This window comes from Atheta coriaria, unplaced genomic scaffold (genome assembly GCF_025399875.1).
Source record: "Atheta coriaria isolate IRGN ID8LTWV9N9 unplaced genomic scaffold, Caltech_Dcor_3.1 hic_scaffold_3_pilon, whole genome shotgun sequence".
NCBI lineage: Eukaryota > Metazoa > Arthropoda > Insecta > Coleoptera > Staphylinidae > Dalotia > Dalotia coriaria.
Window position 1 is genome coordinate 3,967,376 of NW_027045445.1, and position 23,618 is coordinate 3,990,993.

The 23,618-nt window shown below is 41.2% G+C and overlaps 1 protein-coding gene across 3 annotated transcripts; it reads left to right on the top strand.

Annotated features, from left to right (window-relative positions):
* Positions 1-193: 193 nt before the first annotated feature.
* Positions 194-23,614, top strand: tnc (tenectin). 3 transcript variants are annotated; one of them, XM_065299851.1, is made up of 8 exons: positions 194-575; positions 10,209-10,301; positions 13,163-13,225; positions 13,383-13,592; positions 13,662-13,937; positions 13,995-17,561; positions 17,607-22,005; positions 22,084-23,614. In XM_065299851.1, exons 2-8 carry the CDS (start codon positions 10,217-10,219, stop codon positions 22,184-22,186), a joined length of 8,703 nt encoding a protein of 2,900 aa, XP_065155923.1. In that variant the 5' UTR covers positions 194-575; positions 10,209-10,216; the 3' UTR covers positions 22,187-23,614. The 3 variants fall into 3 exon arrangements, with proteins under 3 accessions (XP_065155923.1, XP_065155925.1, XP_065155926.1); XM_065299853.1 differs by having other exon boundaries at positions 17,616-22,005; XM_065299854.1 differs by having other exon boundaries at positions 13,163-13,207.
* The last annotated feature ends 4 nt before the right edge of the window (positions 23,615-23,618 follow it).

Consider the following 23,618-nt stretch of genomic DNA (forward strand, 5'->3'; position numbering starts at 1 on the left):
ATTTCTTCTTTACCCTCGGGCGAGCCAATCAGAGCCGGCTCTCCGCGTTGCGGCGCCGCGCGTCCCAGAGCACCTCCGCCGGCCGGCTGCTGCTGGGGCCGTTTCCCCCGCTCGGGCGGAGTATTTAAACTTGCCGCGCGGAGCTCCGCATGAGTTCACTTCTGGTCGAATGCGTTGTCTGTCTGGTCTTATTCGCGAAACGCACGCCGCCAGAGCCGTCGTGCTGGACACCACACACACACGCCGTGTGACTTCATATCGGCCCGTCCGTCGTCCGCGTCCGCCCGTGTGCGCCTTCTTCTTCCCGAAACGGCTCGCGCTCTCGCTCGCGGCTTCGTCGAGCAGCAGCCAGCCGCGGCGCGCACAGTTTCGTGCCGCACGCTTCGAGGTGAAGAAGCTGCCCACGGAGAGCTCTCCCGAGGCAGGCAATCCGAAGAGGCTGAAGGCAGCAGAGAGCCCATTTCAAGGAAGCGACGTTTATTATTTATCGAGTGCGCGAAACGAAAAATATTTAAAGGACTCTAATTAAATATTGTGCTCCATTAATTTAAGGAACACGATTTTCGGATAGATAGGTAAGTTCGCAGTGCGCTTGAGTGACTTAAGTTAACAAGTGTTGTTTACAAACAAATTTAACTGATAATATTCTGAATAATACGGGACACCGGCTGTCGACAAACCGCTAGATAAACAGATTTTTGCCCAAAAACTCGACCAACGCGAACGTAAACTTTTAACCGACTTAACTTTATTCGGCCATGGTCTTCCACTTACACGAAATAAAATGTCGAAATTAATGTCAACGCATTTGCATACCGAGATTAGAATTTTTGAACGAAAAAATATATAATTTATTGTCGTAAAGCCCTAAAATACTAAGCGACTTTTTAGATGCTCGTTATTACCGGTTGAAAATGGATTATTGCCTCATATTGCCTCACCACCAAGTGTGGGTAGTGATTTTTGTTTCCTCAAACTCTTCAAGTCAACAGCATGCAATTGTGGCGCACAAACACTCGGTGTATTTCGGTGTTAGGCGGCGCGCGGTTGTAAAATCAACTTAAGGAGGCTTAAGTAAACTGACCGTGTGGTCGCGCAAGTTATCGGGGTCCGTCTTTTAGGAACTAGACTTGCATGTTCCAAGCTCCGGAGAAGCCGGTGTTTGCCAATGTACTTTGCATCCCCATGCGAGAAACTCGCCTGTTCCCACGTTCCACACAGTCGCGCGAGAAGCAAAAATGCAACGAGAAGTCGCGCCGACGTTCGTCTTCCGTTTGCTTTTGGCGGTTGTGTTTCATTAGCCGGCCGCGCCGCCGCAGCGAGTATGAAAAGTGTGCCCGAAGAGTGTGCAATAAGCGCGAAACCAGCGGCCAGCGGAAAAAGTACGCATTGTCATTACATTGGCTTGGCGCGTTCTTTTCGCCAATATATTACCGCCTGCATTGCTCCGGCGAAGAAGTTCGCTGTGAGTGAACGATGTCGGCGAGGCGAGAAACAAACCAAAAGCAAAAAGCCGCGAAGCAATAAAACGCAACTCTGGACGCAGTACAAGAAAGACCTACGAAAGATAACCATAAACTCACAACTGCAAACTCTTTGTCATAATGCTCAAATATTACTCGAAAAACTTGCTAATTAAATGTGATAGTCCACTTAAAAAATAAACTAAGCCACATTTGTTAACATAACGCATCAAATCACCGTCAAGCTGGTTTTACATAAAAACTTGGTGACTTGAATAAGCAGCTTTTGTAGTAACCTTCTTAAGTTAAGCCGTACTTAAGTTACGTTTCGTGCATGAATATGCTCGGAACTTTTTCGGCTTCCAACCAAACTGACCTACACTAAAAACACCGCGCGCGGCGGCAAGTGAAACGAGCGCTCGAAATAAAAACGAGTACCGTTTTGATATGGTAATTTTCGGTTATAACATTTGTTCACATAATATCTACTTTAATCTAAATACGACCATATTAAAGCGTTAAAGAATTATTTCCATTTTTTACTGACTTAAGTCAATATATAAATAAGCTGCAATGCAAGTTTATGAAACAAATGACTCATCGGTGATTTTATTGGCTCATTATCACCATTAATTAATGCATCTCGTGAATGTGAGCAGTCGTGACTGAATTCCATATAAAAAAATAAAGGAAATTCCGGTTTCCATGAATGAATTCGCATTCTGTTTTTTTTTTATTTCTTGAAATCTTAAATTTTTCAATTTAATTACGATCGCTGATCACACATGTAACGCGTCATTTGGAGGTCGTTAATATCGTAGTGTTTTAAGTGTAAAATAATTATGAAACGCTTTGAGCGAAGCGCCGTCCAACATATTAATATGTTAATGCCAATGCCAACTAAACGACGTGTGCGCTTCATCAGCACGATGCAAGAAGCTAATCGCTATCAAATCAAGGAAAGAGCGCAAGAAACGAATAATAAAATGTGTAATATATAATGGCAATTAAATCCGAATTTACTCTCGCGTACAACTAGTCGATAAATTTGTGAGCCGTGTAATAAAATGGAATTAAATTTAGAAAAAACCTTGTCGGGCGTAGAAGTATTCTTTTCATCCGAGTTTTCGTAATGCTCGTGACACGAGTGTTAATGAAGAATGAAGATTCAGTTAGAAAAAAATCCGAATTTTGAAAAATGAAGAAAAAAAATTCAACGTTTCATTCATGCATCCGCGTGATGTCAAACATAACCATTAAACCTATTCACCAACATGCTTATAATTAGCTATTATTCTATTATTACCTTCATCATTCAATTGAACGTTTCGTAATATTCATATAATTACGTTGTTTTATTGATTTTACATCGCCGGCCTTTAAATCCTACCGGAAGAATCATCAAGTGTAAAAAATTCAATCTCGAAATTTTTAACAACTGCGTAAGACTTGAAAGACGAAGATTGAAAGTGTTTACGCGCCGAGCAATTAACAATAATGATAAAATAAACATACACACACATACATAGATGACGTATCATTAGCCGTGACCAATTTATTAAACACATCCATGTTCCGAGGCGATTAGAGATGCTGTTTGCACGTTTTTAAAAGAGTCTGCGATTCAAAGAAATAACGCGGATAATATAAATTGTTAGGTATCGGTTTTATTTTATATTTTATATATGTATTCCCAGCTTCCGAAACCATTAGGAGCGTTCGAATGTGATCGCGAACGATCTGTAAAGATGGTGCAAATTTCGCACATGTTATACACGCCCGTTTCACCACTCGCTGCGTTTATGGCCGTATTTTTATACTCGTTTTATTATTATGATTGCCATTCGAAGTTTTAGCACCCAGCCATCGGACGGTTTTAGTACGCGTGCTTCTGAAGGAATAAAAACAAATATATGCAGCATATTCTGATACTATGTATGTAAAATTTTATAAAATTTTCAGCGTATTGCTATTCCAAGCGTGTAGAATTGAAATTAGGTTAGGTTTTCGTTTAGGTTTTTTTGAGGTTAGCTATGTCGGCACATGAAAAAAGGCAATTAATGGAAAACAAAATGTAACATAAAGATAACGAAATGAAACTAATGCGCTTAAGCGTTAAGCAGTTAACTTAATTCTACACGGAGAATACTTTTACTTTCGGACCGACCAGAGCAGAGTAAAACGCTTTAGGTCGCGCCGTGTACTTGTTGTTTATCGCCGTGCTTAAACTTAACCTTCTTCACAACTTTTATTTCCATTTCGATGGAAGGCTTTTTTTCCTCTTGCCTTTTGCGTCCACCCGTAAATTTGTTATGGTGTGTGTAGGAAATACAATTTTAAGTTAGAAAAAACCACATCTTTGCGAATGACACAGACATTAAAATATTTTATTGCGAAACACACGGGCTGTGATTACACCGCGAGAAGAAAAGAAGTTGGTATTGATGCTTAATTACCAGTAGGCATCGCGTATTTCGATTGGTCCGCTTCATCAGTCGTCATCGTTCGGTGTACTGCTAGTGCCGAGTCATTAGCGACACAATTTTTATAACGTAATTACATCAAGGTTCCACGATTCACGAATAGTCAAAACGATATACACCTGGTAATTCATGCAATGCGGACAATAAATAACTGAATATTGAGGCGTCATCATCGTGAATTTAACAAACATTAAATAAAAAATTAAATTCGCACAGGTGTAAAATATAAAAAAATCAAAGAAATAAATTGATTTAATTGTAGTGTGTAGAAATTATATTTTTTAGTGTCACATTCAGTATTACATATAATTGTGTGTAATGTTAAGATTGATTGCATAGTTTTAATCAATAGCAATCAATTCTAATCGACACTTTAGTATTTAATTGTAATGTTTATAGTTTTTTTGGATTTTATTCTATTTCTCGTAAGTAATTAAAATATTAATAAAATATTTTCTTGAAGGATAATTATGTAATACTCAACCAAAGTTGCGAACTTTATAAGTATCTGCTCTTTACCAGTTTGAATTTTGAGCGTTTTGTGTTTGATAAACAAACAAAAACAAAACTCACCGAAAATAATAATCCGACTGCATGGATATGACGAGCACGCTTCGTTCAACGTGTTATTACAGCTTTTATTTCATTTGGCATTCCTGGCGATTCTAATTCGTGAATTACTCGTAAAATACGCTCAAAAAACGCGCCGCGCGAACAAACTATCATTATGTTTAATAAATAAATAAATAAGCGAGTGCAAAGCGCGAAGAAACGTAACACGAAAAAGACGCCGGTCGAAAATATCACGTTGTATTTCCTACATCGTTAAATGCGCGTTTCGTAATCTTCCAACGTCCATGTTTGCCGGCGTTTTCAATGTCTCAATGCTAAATCGCCTTAGCATTGGATTTTATTTATGAAATTATGATATTATAGAATTACACAAATGCGGAATTCGAATAATAACAATCAGTCAGGAAACAAATAACAAATAACGCACACGAACACACGAAGAAGCACAATATTTTAATTTTTATTATGAGTGTGAATCCGAAGATGAAGAATACAGTCATAAAATCGGGCGTTTTATTATAATTATTGCATGAGAACTAAAAATACAAGAAGATTAAACCTTGGTGTTAATAGAACATATTTGAATAAAATTACATCGTGCTGTAATACATCATTTAATTGATATTTAATTAGACAGATCTAGATGTTTGTCTCTACGATATCAATCAAAAGCTGGCAAATTAATGCCTCGGCAGACGTGATGATGAAGAAAATTTTTGCGCCGCCGGTGAAACGGTACCTGACTCGAGAGTAACAGTACGAAAGCACTAGACGTGCCACACACTGATGCAAAATGCGTAACATCTAACCACAACCATCTAAGGCGCAAAGTGAACTTTCGCGATGCGTTGCCTCGGCAGCTCGCACATTCTAGACGAAAGTATTACGTCGGAGCGGCGCAATACGATTAATGAAGTGAGTACGGTCGGCGGAGCTTTAGCAAGAGATTGAACTATTGCATTATTCTCTTAGGAGCGCGTGCGCGCGTGAGTAGACGAGCTTGTTTGGCGTTATAATATTGTTACTTGGAACATATTCCAACACACACATAGGTACATGAAGAAATAGCTCGCGTGGTCAGTGTCCACTCCGCACACAACTTGTGGAATGCCTGTGCATCACTCATCTGTACCTATGTCGAACGTTGAAGCCTTTTGTGGCCACCAAAGAATATTAATTGATTGGCATTCCATACAGAGCAGCGAGTGCCAAAAAGATGACTGGGAATATGAAAATGTGAAATTATTAATGTGAAGGAGTAGGATGACATTTGTATCGTATTACTTTCGATTAGTTATCGCGTGTAAAACGAACTTGAGCGTATGAAACATTGTCGAGGTTCATCGTGCGCAGGATCTCCATTTGTTAGGACCATTGTATGGGTACGCGTACATACCTACCTCCCGGTTGCAGTTGGAAGTTCGGATTCGGAGTCGATCGCTTCTTCGAACTGCCGGAGATTTCCACGTGCATAACAAAGTGCTAAAAGTCAACGCTCTTACCGTTCAAGCCGCACGCTCTCGCAGAGGAGAGTGTTTATGGCGTGCCGTACGCAGTGCATCGGTTATCCAGATATTGGTATTGGTGTATTGCTCAAATAGTTGCTTCTTTTACGACCGCCCGGTTACGTAAAACGCTCAATACCTACGCGCCTCGGAAGAAGAACTAAGGTGACATGAAATCATTTGATTTTCCAGACGGCTTGCATAATTGCATTACACGCGCTGTTTGCACTTTGAAAACCGTTGTGTTGTTTGATGATCAGACACACGCTAAATGTAATCTTCCTTTGCAGGAAGCGCAGAACCTTTTCTGGGGTCGCGCTATGTTTGTTTGTCAAATAAAGAAATTTTTAAATCGCATTCCTTGAGAACGGCCAGCCCAAGGAATGAATGATGTGGAAAAGATAATAATAACAGTAAACGAGCGCCGATGCGCATTACGACATATTACATTAGAATACAGCGAAGAATTAACAGCGTTTTATGAACATTAGTAAGTACGAACATAAACTGCACATGAAGATATAACAAAAATTAGACGAATAAGTGCAACGAGTCAACTCACTCACTGTAACGGTACTTGTTATTTGATTAGAGATGTGAGTGAACCACACTTTTCTTCTTAATTCTTTGCATGGAAAAAACATTCTACTTTGCGCATGTGACGTAAATGACATTACAAATATTGCGAAAAATATTTGTGGAATTTCGTGTTATTAATGTTTTGAGTCATCACCTTGTCCCATTAGATGATATAACTTATAACCAATTTGAATATGCGTATACTATGCCTAAAAATATTAAAAAAACTCAAGGTTTAGTCATCTTTAGATTAAATCTAGAAGCTTTATTTGTTTGTATTTGGCAAATAGCAAACAGTAAATCTGTTAGTTGGTGACTAAAGTATTCAGCCCTAACAAATTGCTATTTAAAGACCTTTTCAGGTCGAAACCTGCCGCCTTGTGTCCGATAATAGTTTTCATGACACCGCCGTTTCGGGTAGATCGGCGGCAGCTCGATAAGCCGGTCGCAAATTGAAATTTCCTTTCATGCGGCGCGTTTGCTGACTTCAATCAGCGCGTTGTCCACAACAATGCACACCAAGATTGAGATAGAACGCACTGATTATATTCAATATATTCATATTTAATGACTGATACATCATATTGACACGATATACATTTCAAAAAATAAAATGAAAAAACTATTGCATCAACCAGTTGTGCAATTGCGTGTTGTGTTGATTTATTGCATACAATTTCACTGTCTTTGAGTTTACTTTCATTTTCATCTTCATCATCATCATCATTCGCATAATATGTTTATGTTTTTTTCTTGCTATTGTCATCATGTTATATTAACAGATTAACAAATAAGCGAGAGTCTTTCATTTTATTGCGTTTGTACGACTATATGTTTAATGACACTATAATGTAACACGTAAAATGTGTAAAATTAAGAATATTGTGCCATATGATTAATTTCACTAGTCGCTAAAAAGATGCTGTGACTAAATAATGAATGACCATGACGTGAATAATTAAATTATTGCATTGTCTAATGTAGTTTTTGAGCAATCTGTTAAATTGTTTCAAATTACGTTTTAATTTTATTGTTTGCAATGTGTTTAGTAATAGTTTACTAAATGTTTTATGTGTCAATTATTCAATTTAACATTTTCACACGTAAGTTGCACGTTGCCACTTTACATAAAATTAATGTTTGCGACGTGGTCATGAATCCAAAGAAAGTGAAAACACTCGAAACTGGTAATGGACATTCCATAGCTTGATTGAACCACATTCTTGCAATGATTTCGTATACGCAAATTGATACTTGTATTATTTACGAATAAATTTAATGTCACTTAACACTCGTAATAAATCAGAGACTTGTTGAAATTCGTGGGTTTTAACAACGTCCGCATAAGTTTATATATAGGGAAGTGTATGATAAGGAATTCGGTAATAAGGATCCAAAGTTGAGGGCCTACTCAAACCGCGCAATGCGGTCTCGTTGATGCGATTAATCCGCTCGGTAAATTTAGCACGAGCGAGGAGCACAATCGCGCGGCGGCCAACAGTAAATCATAACAAATATCATGTTTCAACGGACGAATGAATGAAACACCCACGCGGACGTAAGCGCACAAGTGAGCGGGGACCTGTTGCGCTGAATGAGATTACTGTCGAGGGAATCCGTCGAAATTTATGCGCGTTCTCCTTACCTTCTCACACATTTGTAACACACGCGCAGATAAATGCCATAAATACCTAATAGTAATGCATGGCAATGAGTAACGCGACCGGAATGGGAACAACGCGAGAGAGTCCACGCTGTCCGACCCGAAACGATTAATAAATTTCCGTACGAGTATTTTTTTATTTGTAGTAGAACCGTATAACACCGTGTAACAAGTATTTGTGTTATGTAAAAATTAATTATTCATGTCGTTTGTCGCATGCTTCCATACAACGCGCGCATGTTAACATTGTGCATGGCTCGGATTACAAATCATAGCGCAAGAAAATCATGTCAATCACTTGGAAGCGAATATGATTTAAATTGCAAACGGTGCGAACTGTTAGCGAAATAAAATTTACGTCTGAGAGAACTTTTTTCAAGCGGATGTTTTTTTTGCTGTATACAAGTTATTTGTGTTCTGTTAATAATTTATTAAAACGCCAATTAATTGGGCGCTGCCGTCGCAATTTATTCTCTAATTCGTATAATTCGTAACGAGTTTAATTCTGCGTTTTTGTTACTGCGTGAACCACGTGCGTTCTATGAAGACGTTGGAAATAAGTTCACTTCAGAGTGGAATGACCCACGGATTGAATGCCTTCGATTTTCGTGTGTAATAATTTACTTCGCTCATTTCCACCACGAAATTAATTATATTTAAAATTTGCATTCGGTCAAGTTCGCCGAAAGGAAAAAACGAAGCCGGTTAATGCTTCATGTGTGTTTAAGAGTTACGTGTTTCAACCGGAAACGGTCATTAACGGCACATTTGAACGCCTTCACATATTGATTTATGTCGTTGAACAAAACACCTAATATTGATGTTTTATCAACCGGAGAACACGAATTAATTATCGTGGAGATGTTTCGTGCGAATGCTGCAAAAAAAAACTTGATAACATAAAAAAATTGTATAGATTTACATTTACAACTTGTTCATCACGAAGTGATATCCAGATGGAACACGCAAAACAGGAAGATGAGTCGGTAATAATTATTCGAAGGTCGTTGGAGTTCGCGATTTGTGCGAACGAAAAATCGACGGGTGTCAAAGAACTCGTCCGTTATTTAATTATCTCAAAAACAAAACGAACGAAAGTCGTCAGAAGCTCAGATTCGTGTCTCACCAGTGCGTACTTTTGTCAAGTCATCCCCAAAGATTGAACGGATAAAATAATCCGTGCGCAAATGTCATTGCCTTTAGGTTTTTAGCACTTTAATGATTCTTTTCGCAAATCTTATCTTAAATTTGCGCCAAGTATGTGAAATATTTTGTAAACGATTCCCGTTAGCGATAAACTAAACATATACATATTTATGTGCCTTTAATAGAAATGTTATTGCTTTTATAATAAATATCTCCATTATTACATTATGCTATGAAATGGCGTATAAATATTTATGCAATCGTTCGGCAATAAATAAAAGCATGTGCGGAGAGAGCGATGCGAAGCCCTCCGTCGCGATCGACGATATTTTACTTCTTGTCGGCTGTCATGTCTTCTGCGCATGCATTACTTATCGCTTATGGGCGTACATGACGTCCACCGCGACGGTGACGACGTCTCGTCTCCGCTACCTATTTCAAACCGGCCGACATTTTTGCATTTTATTTATTTATTGCGCTAGCCAGCATTGCGCGATGCATCCGACTAGTCAGGATTGCTCTATAATTATTTATGGATGCATCGGGGCGATCAGCCCGACGATCAGAACCCATCCGCGCCGTTCGTACATTTTTGATGAAAGGTTTGCGATGATGAAAATTGACTTGCAAATTCGGCTCCGACTAAAATCAAAAATATGCACAAAATGCATTTATGTATGCCCAGCCAGAGTTAAGAGAGAGAGGGTTTTTATGTATTTCTATTATGTGCGTGTCCTTTAGGTTGTGTATATATGGCCTGTGATACTAATTCTTCTCCTTTTTTGCTCTGTTGCAGAACGCGCCATGTCGGCGTGGAGTTCAGGGTCGCGGGCCCTGACGATGGCATTGCTCACAGTCATTCTCATCCTGCCGGCCGTCATTCACACTGGTAAGTTACACACACACACTTGAACACAGTAACCATGAAGACGCAATCGTCTCCACACTTCACGAGTCTCGCGAAGAAGAATATTGTTAATTTGATCAATTAACACCTGCTTACAAGTCCCTACCATATAATGCTCCAACGCGCCGAGAGTTCATGCCTTCACAAAAGCTCAGAATCCCCAATTCATTCCAATAAATTAACAAATTATCCTTCTATATTTTGATGATGATAAACACCAGCTCGCTTTACAACCAATCGCGCGTTAGCTATTGCATTACGTCTAACTGTTATAAGCCTAATTAAGTAACACCATCACCGATATAACAAGAAGCAGAAAAAATCTTTGCACACGTGGTTATCGCCTATATCGGGCTGAAAATAACGTTATGTTTCCCATGCTATGCTCTTTGTGTTCAGCAATGAATTGAATTACAAATTGAACAGCAGGCTCGAACAATTGGTGTTGGCAAACAATCTTCCCAAGTTGAAGACTCAAGTTGAAGTTCAAGTCGCGGCCGTGAATTAAAAGTAAAGCGAATTACATAACAGTTGCCTCATTTGGCAGGTGAAACAAATGCAATAAGATTCGTTCGCCGGTAGCTGGAATTATCAGCAAAACAACGGAATAAATGCATATTAATCTCGCCTCTCACACTCATAATTATAAGGATATACACTTGTAATTATAAGAAATTAATCTTGGCTTGATGATCTGCGTAATTTATACAAATAAACCGAGGTAAACAATGGCGCGAGCTTTCGTTGAAGTGGCTTTATTAACCGTACTTTGCTGATTTTTTTTTTCATGTTCACTAGCGCACAAGTGTGTTGTTATCGATGCATCGGATCGCGTTCGTGATTCACATTGTTTCCGAATGCAACCAACACACAATCGCAGTATGTGCGCAGGTGATACCAAGGCGAACGACGAGCACACACTATGGATGAAACGAAGGAGCAAAAGAGGAAATACGATAATTGTACACCTCGCTCGAAGGTTATGCGCCGCGTTATTTAGTGCAATTACCTAATTGATCGCCTCTTCGAAATTATACACCGTTCCAATGTGCGCAATGACAAATTGTTCTTTTCGAACCCAGTGTTTACCTTTTTCGGTAGGATTTTCTAACAACATGACTATTATTTTAATTCCCATGAATGTAAATTCGTAAAATTGGTTAATTCTAATATTACTAAAGCTTACATTATTTTAATTGCACAAAATTTAAATATTGTCATTTTTTCTTACAAAAACTTTGAAATTTCCTTATTTCTTTAATTTGTTATGGGAAAACAGGCGTTGTAATACCTTCCTATAATTTAACACCTTAAACAATTGCACACACGCATAAAACATACCATTTTACGATTACGATACGACCATAAGTACGTGTTTTACTGCACATTACTGCTTATATTACAAGCGATTGGCATACAAGCCAATACTGGTCGATGTGCAAGATGCAAAGATGGCGATAGCAGTAAAAACACGCATTTCGGTCAATGATTTTTCTTGACCAGGGTTCGGTACGTTCGGTTGGTGTCCTGACCCGCTTCCTCGGTCACCACATGTGCGCGCATCTCCCACGCCGATCATCATCTTTTTTTCTGCCTACCTTCAAGCGCATCCACGAATATCACCGCACAGTTTAATATACGAGTATGCACAATACGAAATGTTCATGCATATTTGCATTCGCAAATTACGACGCGCTGGCAAAGGAGGACATATTTTGCCAGCTCGAGTACATACACACACACACACCACATACAAGATTAGGTATGTCCGAAGAGACTGGTACTCGTACGCTTTAAGAGCGCACAATAAATATGCAGAAATATATTAAACTGGCGACCTGTACGTGTGTTACTACATGGATGCACATTATGCGTGTGGTGTGCACTTATGAAATAAGAAGAGGAAGGAAATCGTGCGCTTATGTAACATGAATTGTGACCGTTATTCGAATGAAACGACGTTGGTGCAAGTTCACGTTTCGACCGCGAAGACTCGGAATCAAATGCGCGCCTGCATGCAATTTTCGTGTGACTAGCAAAAGTCTCTTCAATATCGCGAAATTAATTTTAAGCTGATAATGTCGACAATCATCATAAATAAACTGGAATTTAGCTACCAGATTCCACTGGAAGCAGCTTCTAGTATCGGTCTCTTGTAAGCTTCGTTTGAAGGTACCTACAGGTACAGGTACACCTGGAAAGAGTCCTCTCGCGGGATATTAATTCAGCAGCATGTGTGTGCGAACAGAACGGTCATCGAACTAGTTGTGAAACGTACGAGTCTTGCCACACCGCCCGCCGGCAAGAATGTGTACGCAAGACGTGCATGGTGTGCATATGATGTACCTTCTTCGTGGTCTTCAAATTGCACGCCAAAAAACCAATCCAGACCCATGGAACACATCACTAATTATATATGCCACCCTAAATCTTTGCATCTGCTATTGGTATGCACATTGTATCGCTGCGGGGCTTTTTTCGGAAACGCAACTTAATTTTAGATTGTCTGGAGTGAGTCACGACGGGTTTATTGTGCATCGCGATTTAAAAATATCCAACGACCGGTCAAAACTGTTTATTATGCAAGACAATGTCGGGCATGGTCAAGTCTTTGACTGACCGTTCTCTCACAGCTAAAATCGTATGTATTGGCCTTGGTGAGCCAGTGACCTGCTCCTGGTGTGTCCCACGTTACGCTTCATTCATGTCTCTCCGCCATGTCATGTCCCAGTATCATACATTTGGTTGGAAATTTGGGCGAAACAGTCTGAATACTAGTCGAGACATAATGTTACCGTGTCAGTTATATTAACATAATAACGTTTGTTTTTTTTCTATTCTAGCGCCGGTGTCAGAACAACAAGGCGATTTGGAAACCTACTACCCTGGTAAATACGCTAAATCATGTACGGATTAACTTTTACTAACATATATGCATGTTTTTAAAGAGATATTCAACTATTAATACATTTAATACTATATTTATGTTTACATTCACTATCTCTTGACCGAAACATCCTTGATAATGTAAAATTTTGACATGCGATTTTGTTGTGTTTTTAGTTGCGGACGCAACCGGCTGTTATTACAATTTCCAGCATTACGACGAAGGTGATCGGATAATCACCAACGAACCATGCCTAAATTGCACATGCCACAATCGAATGCTGATGTGCTACTTGCGCGTCTGTCCGTTTATCAAAGCAATCGGAGAAAATTGCAAAGTGGAGAAGCGCAACGATCAATGCTGCCCAGTGATAACCTGTCCAGAAGGTAGTTTCATATTTGTGATTGTAAAATAATTGCATTATTGATCGTGTGTGTGTTTTTCTTATGTATCAGTACCTGTACAATTGTTGACGTCGACAACAACCGAGAGCGCAGTAGGCAAACCTGGATCTACTGACGTTGGTCATCTGGATACATATGGATGCTCCATTGATAGATTGTTCTACAGTGATGGTGCGAGAGTACCTTCGGAACCGAATAAACCTTGCGAATTGTGCTACTGTATCAGGAATAAGACCGCGTGTGTTATGCAAGAGTGCACACTTCACATTCAAGGATGCAAGCCTATTTACCAGGAGGGAGTTTGTTGTCCAGTGCGATATGATTGCGGTAAGATTAAAATTTCTTCTTTCAATCCAAACAAAATTTTCAATGTTGTATTTATAGATCATCCAGATGAAGAACTTCCGGCTCTTACGTCTACAACCACGACAACGACGGAAGCTCCAACTACAACTCCAGGATTGATCTTCACCACGACAATGCAACCTGGTGGCACCACTGACTGTACATTCGACGGTGAAATTTATGCTGATGGTGCTTTAGTTAAGAAGGATGTTGCTTGCGAGCATTGTTATTGTATGAAGGGTGATATTGTCTGTGCGGTTCAAGAATGCGCGCCTACACCATTGGATAAGGTTAATTGTACCGCTATGCCTCCACGTGAGGGTCAATGTTGTCCAGATACGTATGACTGCGAGTACGTAAGTCAAGAAGAGTTGACCACTGCCGTTTATGAGTTCTCCACAACAACGGTGCCTTCAATTGCCGAGGAAGAAAATATCATTCCTGAACATGATGATCACACTCTTCCACCTGTTTCTGCTACCGAAGCTGCTGGTACCGAGGTTCCAAGCAAGGCTGAAGAAGTACCCAAAGAAGGTGAAGTTCCGGAAACAAGTGAGAAGCCTGAGGAACCAACTGAGGTTGAAAAGACTGAAAAACCAGAAGTTCCTGAACCTACAGAAGAAGATCACAAGGATATCTTGGAAACACCTACAGAAGAAGAGGGAGTGACGGAAAGTGAAGAAGTACCTGCTCACGTTTCAGAAATTGTGCCTGAAGTAACTACAGAACACAAAGAACCGGTATCTGAAACAGAAAAACCGACAGAGCAAATAGATGAAGAAAAGCCAGTTCATGTTCCAGGTGAAGGTCTTACTGAAACTCCTGAAGAAGAACCAAGTGTCACTGAGCATGAGGAACCGGTTGAACATGAAAAGGAATCTGAAGCTCCAACTAAGGCTGAAACGGAAACAGAGAAGCCGATCGAGGAAGAGGTTCCGCATGTTCCTGAAGAAGAACAAGTAACTGAAGGTGAAGTTTCTGAAGTTACTACTGAAGCTGCTCCACATAAACCTGATGAAGAGGTAACCGGTGATGTTACTGAAGAGACTCCGATTGTAACTGCCGATGAAAAGGAATATGACCATACTCCAGCACATATTCCAGGCGAACAGGTCACAGAAGGCGAAGAGATCCATGTTACCGAGGCGCCAGTTGTGCCACCAGTACCGGTGGTTCCAGCAGTCACTGAAGCAGAAGGACAGGTAACAGAAGAAATTCCAGAGGAACATACTGAAGCGCATATTCCTGAAACTGCAACACAGGCGGAAGAAGAAGTTATGCAAGTGACTGAAGGCCACAAACCCATTGACACAGAGCATATTACGGAAGGTGAAGCGCAGGTTACAGAAGGTGAAGCTCAGGTTACAGAAGGTGAAGCTCAGGTTACAGAAGGTGAAGCTCAAGTCACTGAAGAAGAAGGACATGTTCAAGTGACGGAAGACGAAGGACACGTTCAAGTAACAGAGGACGAAGGACACGTTCAAGTCACAGAAGATGAAGGACATGCTCAAGTAACAGAAGAGGAAGGACACGTTCAAGTCACAGAAGATGAAGGACACGTTCAGGTTACAGAAGGTATTTTACCGGTATCTGAAGGACCACAACCCACTACTGAGGGATTACCATCGGTTACTGAAGCAGAAGAACACGTGCCCGAGAGGGATGACCACTCACCTGAAACAGAAATAACGCATCCAGCTGAGAGTGCTTCAGAACCCACACATGTGGAACCCGAGGATAAGGTAACTGAAGCTGTTTCTGCAGTGACTGATGTACCTGTTACGGAACATGAGGCACCTGCAACTGAGCATGTACCTGAAGAAGGAGAAGAACCTGTTACTGAAAAGAAGCAGGAACCTGAAATTACTCCTACTGAAGGTGAAGAACCTGTAACTGAAGTTAAGATTGAGGCAGAGACTAGTAAACCTGAGGAGGTTGAAGAAGAAAAGCCAACTGACGATGGTAAACCAACAGACGAACAAGCTGAAACCGAAGCACCTGAGGAAGTTAGTGAAGTGCCTGAAAGCACTGAGCCAACTAAGGAACAACCTGAAGGACCTGAAGAGCCTATTCAACCAGTAATTCCGGTGAAACCCGAAGAACCTGAACAGCCTGAGCAGCCTGAAACCACAACACTAAAATTGGCTGAAGAAACGGAGCAGCCGTCTCAAGAAATTGTTCCTGGCGAAGAAACCTCACAACCATCGACGGTTGAAACTACCGCAGGACACATTCCAGAAGTTAGTGAGGAAGCTACTCCGGTTTATGATGAAGAAGGTAAAACACCTGAGACACCAATTACTGAAGAAGTTCCTACTGCTACAGAGGGTGAGATTCCAGAGGTTAAACCTGGCGAAATTGAGCCACAAATTATCGAAAAACAACCTGAGGAAGAAGTGGATAGAACAGATAAACCCGCGTCTGAAGATATTACCGAACCAACTGAAATTAAACCGGAAGTACCCGAAGTTCCTGAAGTTAAGCCAACAGAGATTCCAGAAGAAATCGCGCCAACAACAGTTGTTACAGAAGTTACAGATGAAGAGAAACCGGAGACGCCCGAGATTTCAGACGAAGATATTGTGCATGAACCGGTTGAAGGCGAGGAAGAGCCGCATACTTCTGCCGCCGTTGTACCTGGTGAACAAGAACCAACAACCGAACACGTACCAGTTATTCCAGAAGTGACCGAGGGTAAGGATGAAGAGAAAGAAGTTGTGAAACCAGTAGAAGGTGAACCAATTGAACCAACAGAGGAAGCTATTACGGCAGCTCCAGAAAAACCAGTTGAAGTTCCGGTAGAAGATGAGCATACTCCGGAACCAGAAGTGATGGAGGTGACCGAGTCGGTAACAAAGATGCCCGAATCTGCAGAACATGCTACAGAACCAACAAAGGTACCAGCAGTACCAGAAACAACTGAAGCTAAACCAGAAATTACCACTGAACATGTTAAGGTAGAGGATGAAACAGAAATTCCATCTGTTGAAACCAAACCTGAAGAGGCGAAACCAACTGAAATTGCTGAACAAGAAAGTACTGAAGCTGTACCATCAGAAGGCGAAACTGAAACACCAAAAGAACCAGCTGTTGTTCCAGAAGTTACTGGAGAACCTGAGGTAACTGAAATCCCACATGTCACAGATGAAGAAGAAACAGAAGGTTCTGGTGAAGCTCAACCAGAAATCCCAGCAACCACAGTGAAACATGAGGAAGAAGTTGTAACCGAAAGTGTTCAACATGAACCAAGTGGCGAGGATGAGCATGTTGATGAAGAAACTGAAAGTCCCAAAGAGCACATCACCGAAAAACCGATTGAAGCTGTTGAGGCAGAAACGGAGGCTGAACCTTCAACCGAGGAGGAAGGCACTGAGTTCCCCATTCGTGAACATGTTATACCTGGTGAAGGCAGTTGCCTTGTGGACGGTCAAACTTATGCCAACAACACTAACGTGCCCACAATTAATCATTGTCAAGTATCATGTAAATGTATTAGCTCCATTTTACAATGCGAGAGCGTGACATGTTCTCCTGCTCCGTCGAACATGCAAAATTGCATGCCTGTGTACCATGGACCTGATAGCTGTTGCCCGACCTATAGTTGCAGTAAGTATAAACATTTGTGTTTTGTGTATAAATAATAATTTGAAGGTGCTCCAGGTCCGCAAGAAATGGAATCCGACAGCCACAAGATGGAAGATGAAACCACAGTGTCTGAAGAATTAACCACTCCTTCTGTTACTCCAAGCGCCGAGGTGAAACCAGATGAAGAAGGTTCAGGGGTCACCGAGCATGTTACAGAAGGTGTATTCAAACCTGAAGAAGAAACAGAGCCTTCTCTTCATGTTGAGCCTACAGAGGAACAGAAGACTGGTAAACCAATTGAAGAAGCTGTCACAGAACCGACTGGAGAAATTCCAGAGAAACCAGAAGAAGTTGAACATGAAGAGCCTGCCACAGCTGGGCCAGAAGTTACAGAGCCTGCAGAAGAAATTACCAAGAAACCAGAGGAAACTGTACCTGAGGAGCCTGCCACATCAGTTCCAGAAGTCACTGATCATGCCGAAGAAATCACAAAGAAACCCGAGGAGATTGAACCTGAAGAACCAGCCACGTCAGTGCCCGAAGTTACAGAGCATGCAGAAGAAACTTCAAAAGAACCTGCTACACCAGAGTCTGAAGTTATTCCCGAAGTCACAACTGCTGCTCCCGTTACAGATGAAGAGGAAACTGGTGCTCCTGAATATACTGAACCTGAAAGTGCAACTTCAGGAAAGCCAGAAGAAGTGGAACCAAGCATTGAGGAGGGTGCTAAACCAGAATCTACAGAGGTGCCAGATACTGAAATTCCAGCGAAACCAACAACTGAAGAGTCCGAAGTTGCTGTACCATCTGAAGGTACCACAGAACAAGAGCCCGAAGAAAAACCAGTTCATGTTCCGGTTGAAGCAGAAGAAGGAACAACACCAGCAGTTATTGCAGAAGTTGATCTTACGACTCCTAGTGTGGAAACTGACAAGAAAACTGAGAAACCAGAAGAGATTCAACCTGAACAGGATGAAGTTACAAGCACAGTTCCAGAAATTGAAGAAGGCGTTGCTACTACTCCTAAAATACCTGTGGTTCCATCGGGCGAAGAATCTACAGCTCATCCAGCTGAAGTTACGGAACGAGTGGATACGGGTGCTCCAATTGAAGGATGTGCTGAAGGCGAAGTCTGCGAACCAGCCGAACCTGCTGTGCCTTCCGAGACCGAAGTTCCTTGCCATGGTGAAGCTTGCGAAGGTGTTACCAGTGCACCTGTTATTCCAGATATTACAACACCTTGCAAGGAGGGTGAAGTATGCGAGGGCGAAGAAACACCACCGCAATATGTTCCAGTGCCAGTCCTTCCTTGTGCCGATGGTGAAGTGTGTGAATCACCTGAACCAGCGCAACCAAGTGAGATTCCGACGCAACCTGAACAACCAAGTGAAGCTCCAATTCAACCTTGTGCGGATGGCGAAACTTGTGAAGGAGAAACTACACCTCTTGCTCCTACTCATGTTGAACCTGTTAGTTGCGCTGAAGGCGAAGTATGCGAAGAAGTCACTCCAGCTGTACCCGTCCAGGGAGAAGCATGCAAAGAAGGTGAAGAATGTATACCAACAGATACTACTGTGTCACCAGTTCCTACCGAAGAATGTAAAGAAGGCGAAGTTTGTGAACCCAAGCCAGAAGTGCCAACAGCGGGAGAGCCAACTGAAGAATGTAAAGAGGGTGAATGTCCACCTGTTGAAGGTGTTACCGAAGAACCAATTACGTCAGAACAAGTGCCGCAGTGTGAGGGTGAGGTATGCAAACTGCCTGGAGCAGACAAAGAAGTGACCGAAAAACCGGAACAAGTACCTGAAGTGTCACCTTCCGAAGAGCCTTCGGTTGAAGTAACGACGTCCGTTATTGCACCATCTGAAGCTGAAACCGAATCTGATCAGAAGATCACACCCAGCGTAACCGAGCATATTGAACATGTCGAACCGGAAACTGAGCATGCAGAGGTTGAAACGGAAGAACCAGAAACCGAAACTGGTAAACCAGAAGAGGGTGAAACCAAGAAGCCATTGCAGCCAGAACCTAGCAAACCGGAAGAAGAAGAAACTACTGCGCCTGCAGAAACAGTGACTGCTGTCCCAGAGGAAGAAGAAACTAAACCTTCCGTTGTTGAACCTGCGGTTCCACATGAAACAGAAACCGAAATTCCTGTAGAGCCAGCAGTGTCTGAAAAAGAACCTGAAGAAGTCGAACCCGAAACCGAAGGTCCTGAAAAGGCCATTACACCTGAAATTAAACCAGAAGAACCAGCCACATCGGTTCCATCTGTTGAGCCTGTTGAAGCCGAGACAACCGCACCATCAGAGGAGCCTGAGCAAATTCCATCTGAAACTACACCACCTACCGATGAAGAGAAAGAAGAAACCCTTAAACCTGAAGCAACAGGCCCAAGTGTATTGGGAGAAAGTGAAACTGAAGTTACTCCAACTCTTCCTGCTCATGTTGAACCTGAACTACCAACTGAAAAGCCTGCAGTGGTTCCTGAAGATGAAATCAAACCAGAAATTACCACTATTTCCGAAGAACCAGAAATTGTTCATGTAACAGAAGAAATTCCATCTGCAACAGTTAAACCAATTGAAGCAGATGATCATGTTATGGAAACTACACCTAGCGTACCAATAGAGGAGATTCCAGAAAAAGAAACTGAGGTGCAACCAGAAAAACCAACAGAAACACCAGCTCACGAGGATGTTGAACCAGAAGAGGGTGGTGAGGTTACAAAGCCTACCGAAGTTGCTCCTGAGAAGGGCGAAGAAGAAGTCACGGAGGCAGTGCTTCCAGTTGAACCAATTAAACCCGATGAAGTAAAACCAACTGAAGCTGAATTCAAACCTACGGAAGCTGATGAAGGTGTAAAACCAACTGATACTCCAGTTAAACCAGATGAAGATGTAGAAAAATCGACTGAATCGGTCACTTCCGCGAAACCAACGGAATTGGAAGTTGAAGAGGCCAAGCCGACAGACTTGCCAGCCGTACCAGAGGCTACTGAAACTGAAGAAGTTAAACCTACTGAAAGCCCAGCCGAGGAAGAAGGCAAGCCAGTTGAGAGTGAAACTACTGCACCAGTAGAAAGCGATGAAACTGGAATAACTCAAGCTCCACCTGAAATCAAACCAACTGAAGAAGCGGAAGAAGAACACAAACCTACCGAAGCAGAAGAGGAACACAAACCTACGGAAGCAGAAGAGGAATACAAACCATCAGAAAGTGAAGAGGCTGTTACTGAAAAGGAAGAAGATGTTGAACACAAACCTACTGAAGTTCAAGAAGCTGTTGAGTCAACTGAACCAAGCGCAGATGATAAAGAGAAGCCTACAGACCGTGCACCAACGGTACCTGAAAAAGAAGAAGGCGAACCAACAGAAGCTGAAGCAGGTATACCTACCGAGCCAAGCAAAGAGGAAGAGTACAAACCCACTGATAGAGCACCAAGTGTACCCGAAAAAGAAGAAGATAAGACCACTGAGCCAAGTGAAGAAAGCAAACCAACTGAAGCTTATGACGAAGAAAAACCGGAACATGGAGTTATGTCAGAAGATGTTGAACCCGAGGAACCAGAGGAACCCGAACAACCTGCTACATCAAGACCAATTCCAGGTGAAGATGTTACTGCTCCTCCTCATGAAGTTGTTACTGAAGAGTATGTCACTGAAGTTGCCAAACCACAAACTGAAGAAGCCGTTGTAACTGTAACTGCAGTACCGGCTGGCGCTGAAGTAACAGAAGGCAAGCCAGAAGAAGTACCAGAAGGACCAGTTGAGCCATCTGCTACTGAAGAAGCAGTTACATCACCACCCGAAAAAGATATTGGAGAACCAACTAAAGAAGAAGAGGTAGAGAAACCAGAAAGCAGTACTCAAGTACCATCGGTAGAAGGTGCACCAGTGACTGAAGAAGAAGAAGAAGATGTTTTCACTTCAACAACAATTCAGGATATGCTCACTAAATCGTCGCCGTTGCCGTTTACGACAACGACAATCTTGCCTAGTCACGAGCAGCTACCCGACACTTCCGACTACCCGGTGCAAGGCCAGGTACCAGATGACGAATATGACGACGAAGAGCCAAGTGCTTTCGGACCTGGCACATGTCGCTATGGTGGCAAAGTCTACGTGTCTGCCCAGCAGATACCACGAGACGATCCTTGCGACTTCTGCTTCTGCTTCCGCAGCGACATCATCTGTCTGCAACAAAGCTGTCCACCGCCTATACCACGCTGCCACGAAGAACCCATTCGAGGATTCTGTTGTCCTCGATACGAATGCCCCGTCTCCATGGCCACAACGGTCAACATTACCACAACCACTACGACCACCACTACAACGCTACCTCCTCACTTCTTATCACATGCATACAAGGGTCGTGCCACTCGTACGGGTTGTCTCATACAGGGACAATCTTACAAGGTGGGCGAAACCATTCGATCCGCTTCTGGACCATGCCTGCACTGCGTGTAAGTACAACTACAACAAACCAAACAATACTACAAATGTAATGTTTTGACTTAAAATTGTATTTTTTTGTTATTTAGATGCGGCGGCGATGGTCAAATGAAATGTGATCCCAAAGTGTGTAGTCCCGAACCGATGTTGCGGCAAATGATTGCAGCAGCGGCGTCGCGACGAAGAAGATGAGCCCAACACTAGTTGCCCACGCACTATAAAGACAGAACACAAAAAATGAAAATTTAAAGTGAATGAACTTAAGTGTAAACGTAAGCGAAACCACGATACTCTTAAACAGCATGAAAATCGAGCAGACCAACTAGACAACTAGAAGGAATCGGGAGGCGAACCATAACGGAAGTCAGCGCAGTATTTTGTGCGAAGTGATAGAAAGGACAATTTTATGCAATTTTTTCTATATTTTCAACGGATAGCGATCGGCTTCAAGTCGCGCGCAAAACTCGATAAATTAAGTACATAAGCATAAATATTAAAGTAAATACATTGATAAGCATTCTCGGGTGCCAAAATGAACTAAGACTAGGTATTATACACGTGCCTTCAATACAGAATTGAGAGGGTGGATCAAGTCGAACGCGAATGAGAGAAACAAACCGGAAGCACATGAAATGAAAGTCATGTTCACGTAACACACACATATGCATTTTACTGTAGAGCAGAGCTTCGTTCCACAACGAGCAAACATCGCATTTTAATGATCTATATATATGCGTCATCTAGCAATCCCTTCAAACCTCGTTTTTATATGAATATTAATGTTTTATTTTGTTTATTTAATTGGAAAAATGGAAGATTTTTGTTTGTGCGTGTGTGTATTATATGCCCAAACTTGCACGCGCCGTGATTTATTCGTATACTCTTTTAAAAACCTCTTAGTAGATACTTGTATTTATATAATGGATAAAATTTAACATGAACAAAAAAACTCTTGCAAAATGCGAAAATCAACTACAACAAAAAAACGATTGCAAAAAGTATAAAATATTAATATATCGACGACTGATAATCAGAAAATTTTTGTAAACTATGTAGGAATTTTCGAACGTAATTAATTATTATTTAATGCTATAGATATTTGTCGTTTGTACAAATAAGAGAACACAAATAGAGACGAAAAAGCCATTTGATGAAATCCCAGTTTAGGGCTCGTTTATTACTTGAAACTTTTTTTGTAACGATTTATATAATTATTATGGTTTATATATATTTATATACATATTTATATATTGATATATAAATACTAATATATAAATATATATATATGTTTGTGTATTGCGTATTCCGAACGCACGTCTAGGTTGTTTGACTGGTAGAAATTGCACACAATTTTTCTCTATTTCTTCGTCATTTGTATGTTTTAAACAAATATCTCTTTACAATATGATATATATGTAGTTAGTTATACAGTGTAATAAGGACGATGGCCGATGATACGTTTATGCTATTTAAATTGATATCTTAAACGAGATTTCTACTACTTGAACGCCTAGACTTGATATTCATATTTGTATATTAACGGATGCTCAATATTATACGTTAAATTAGTACATGTAGTATTTATCACTAATTAATAAATGAATAAATAATGTAAATGAATACT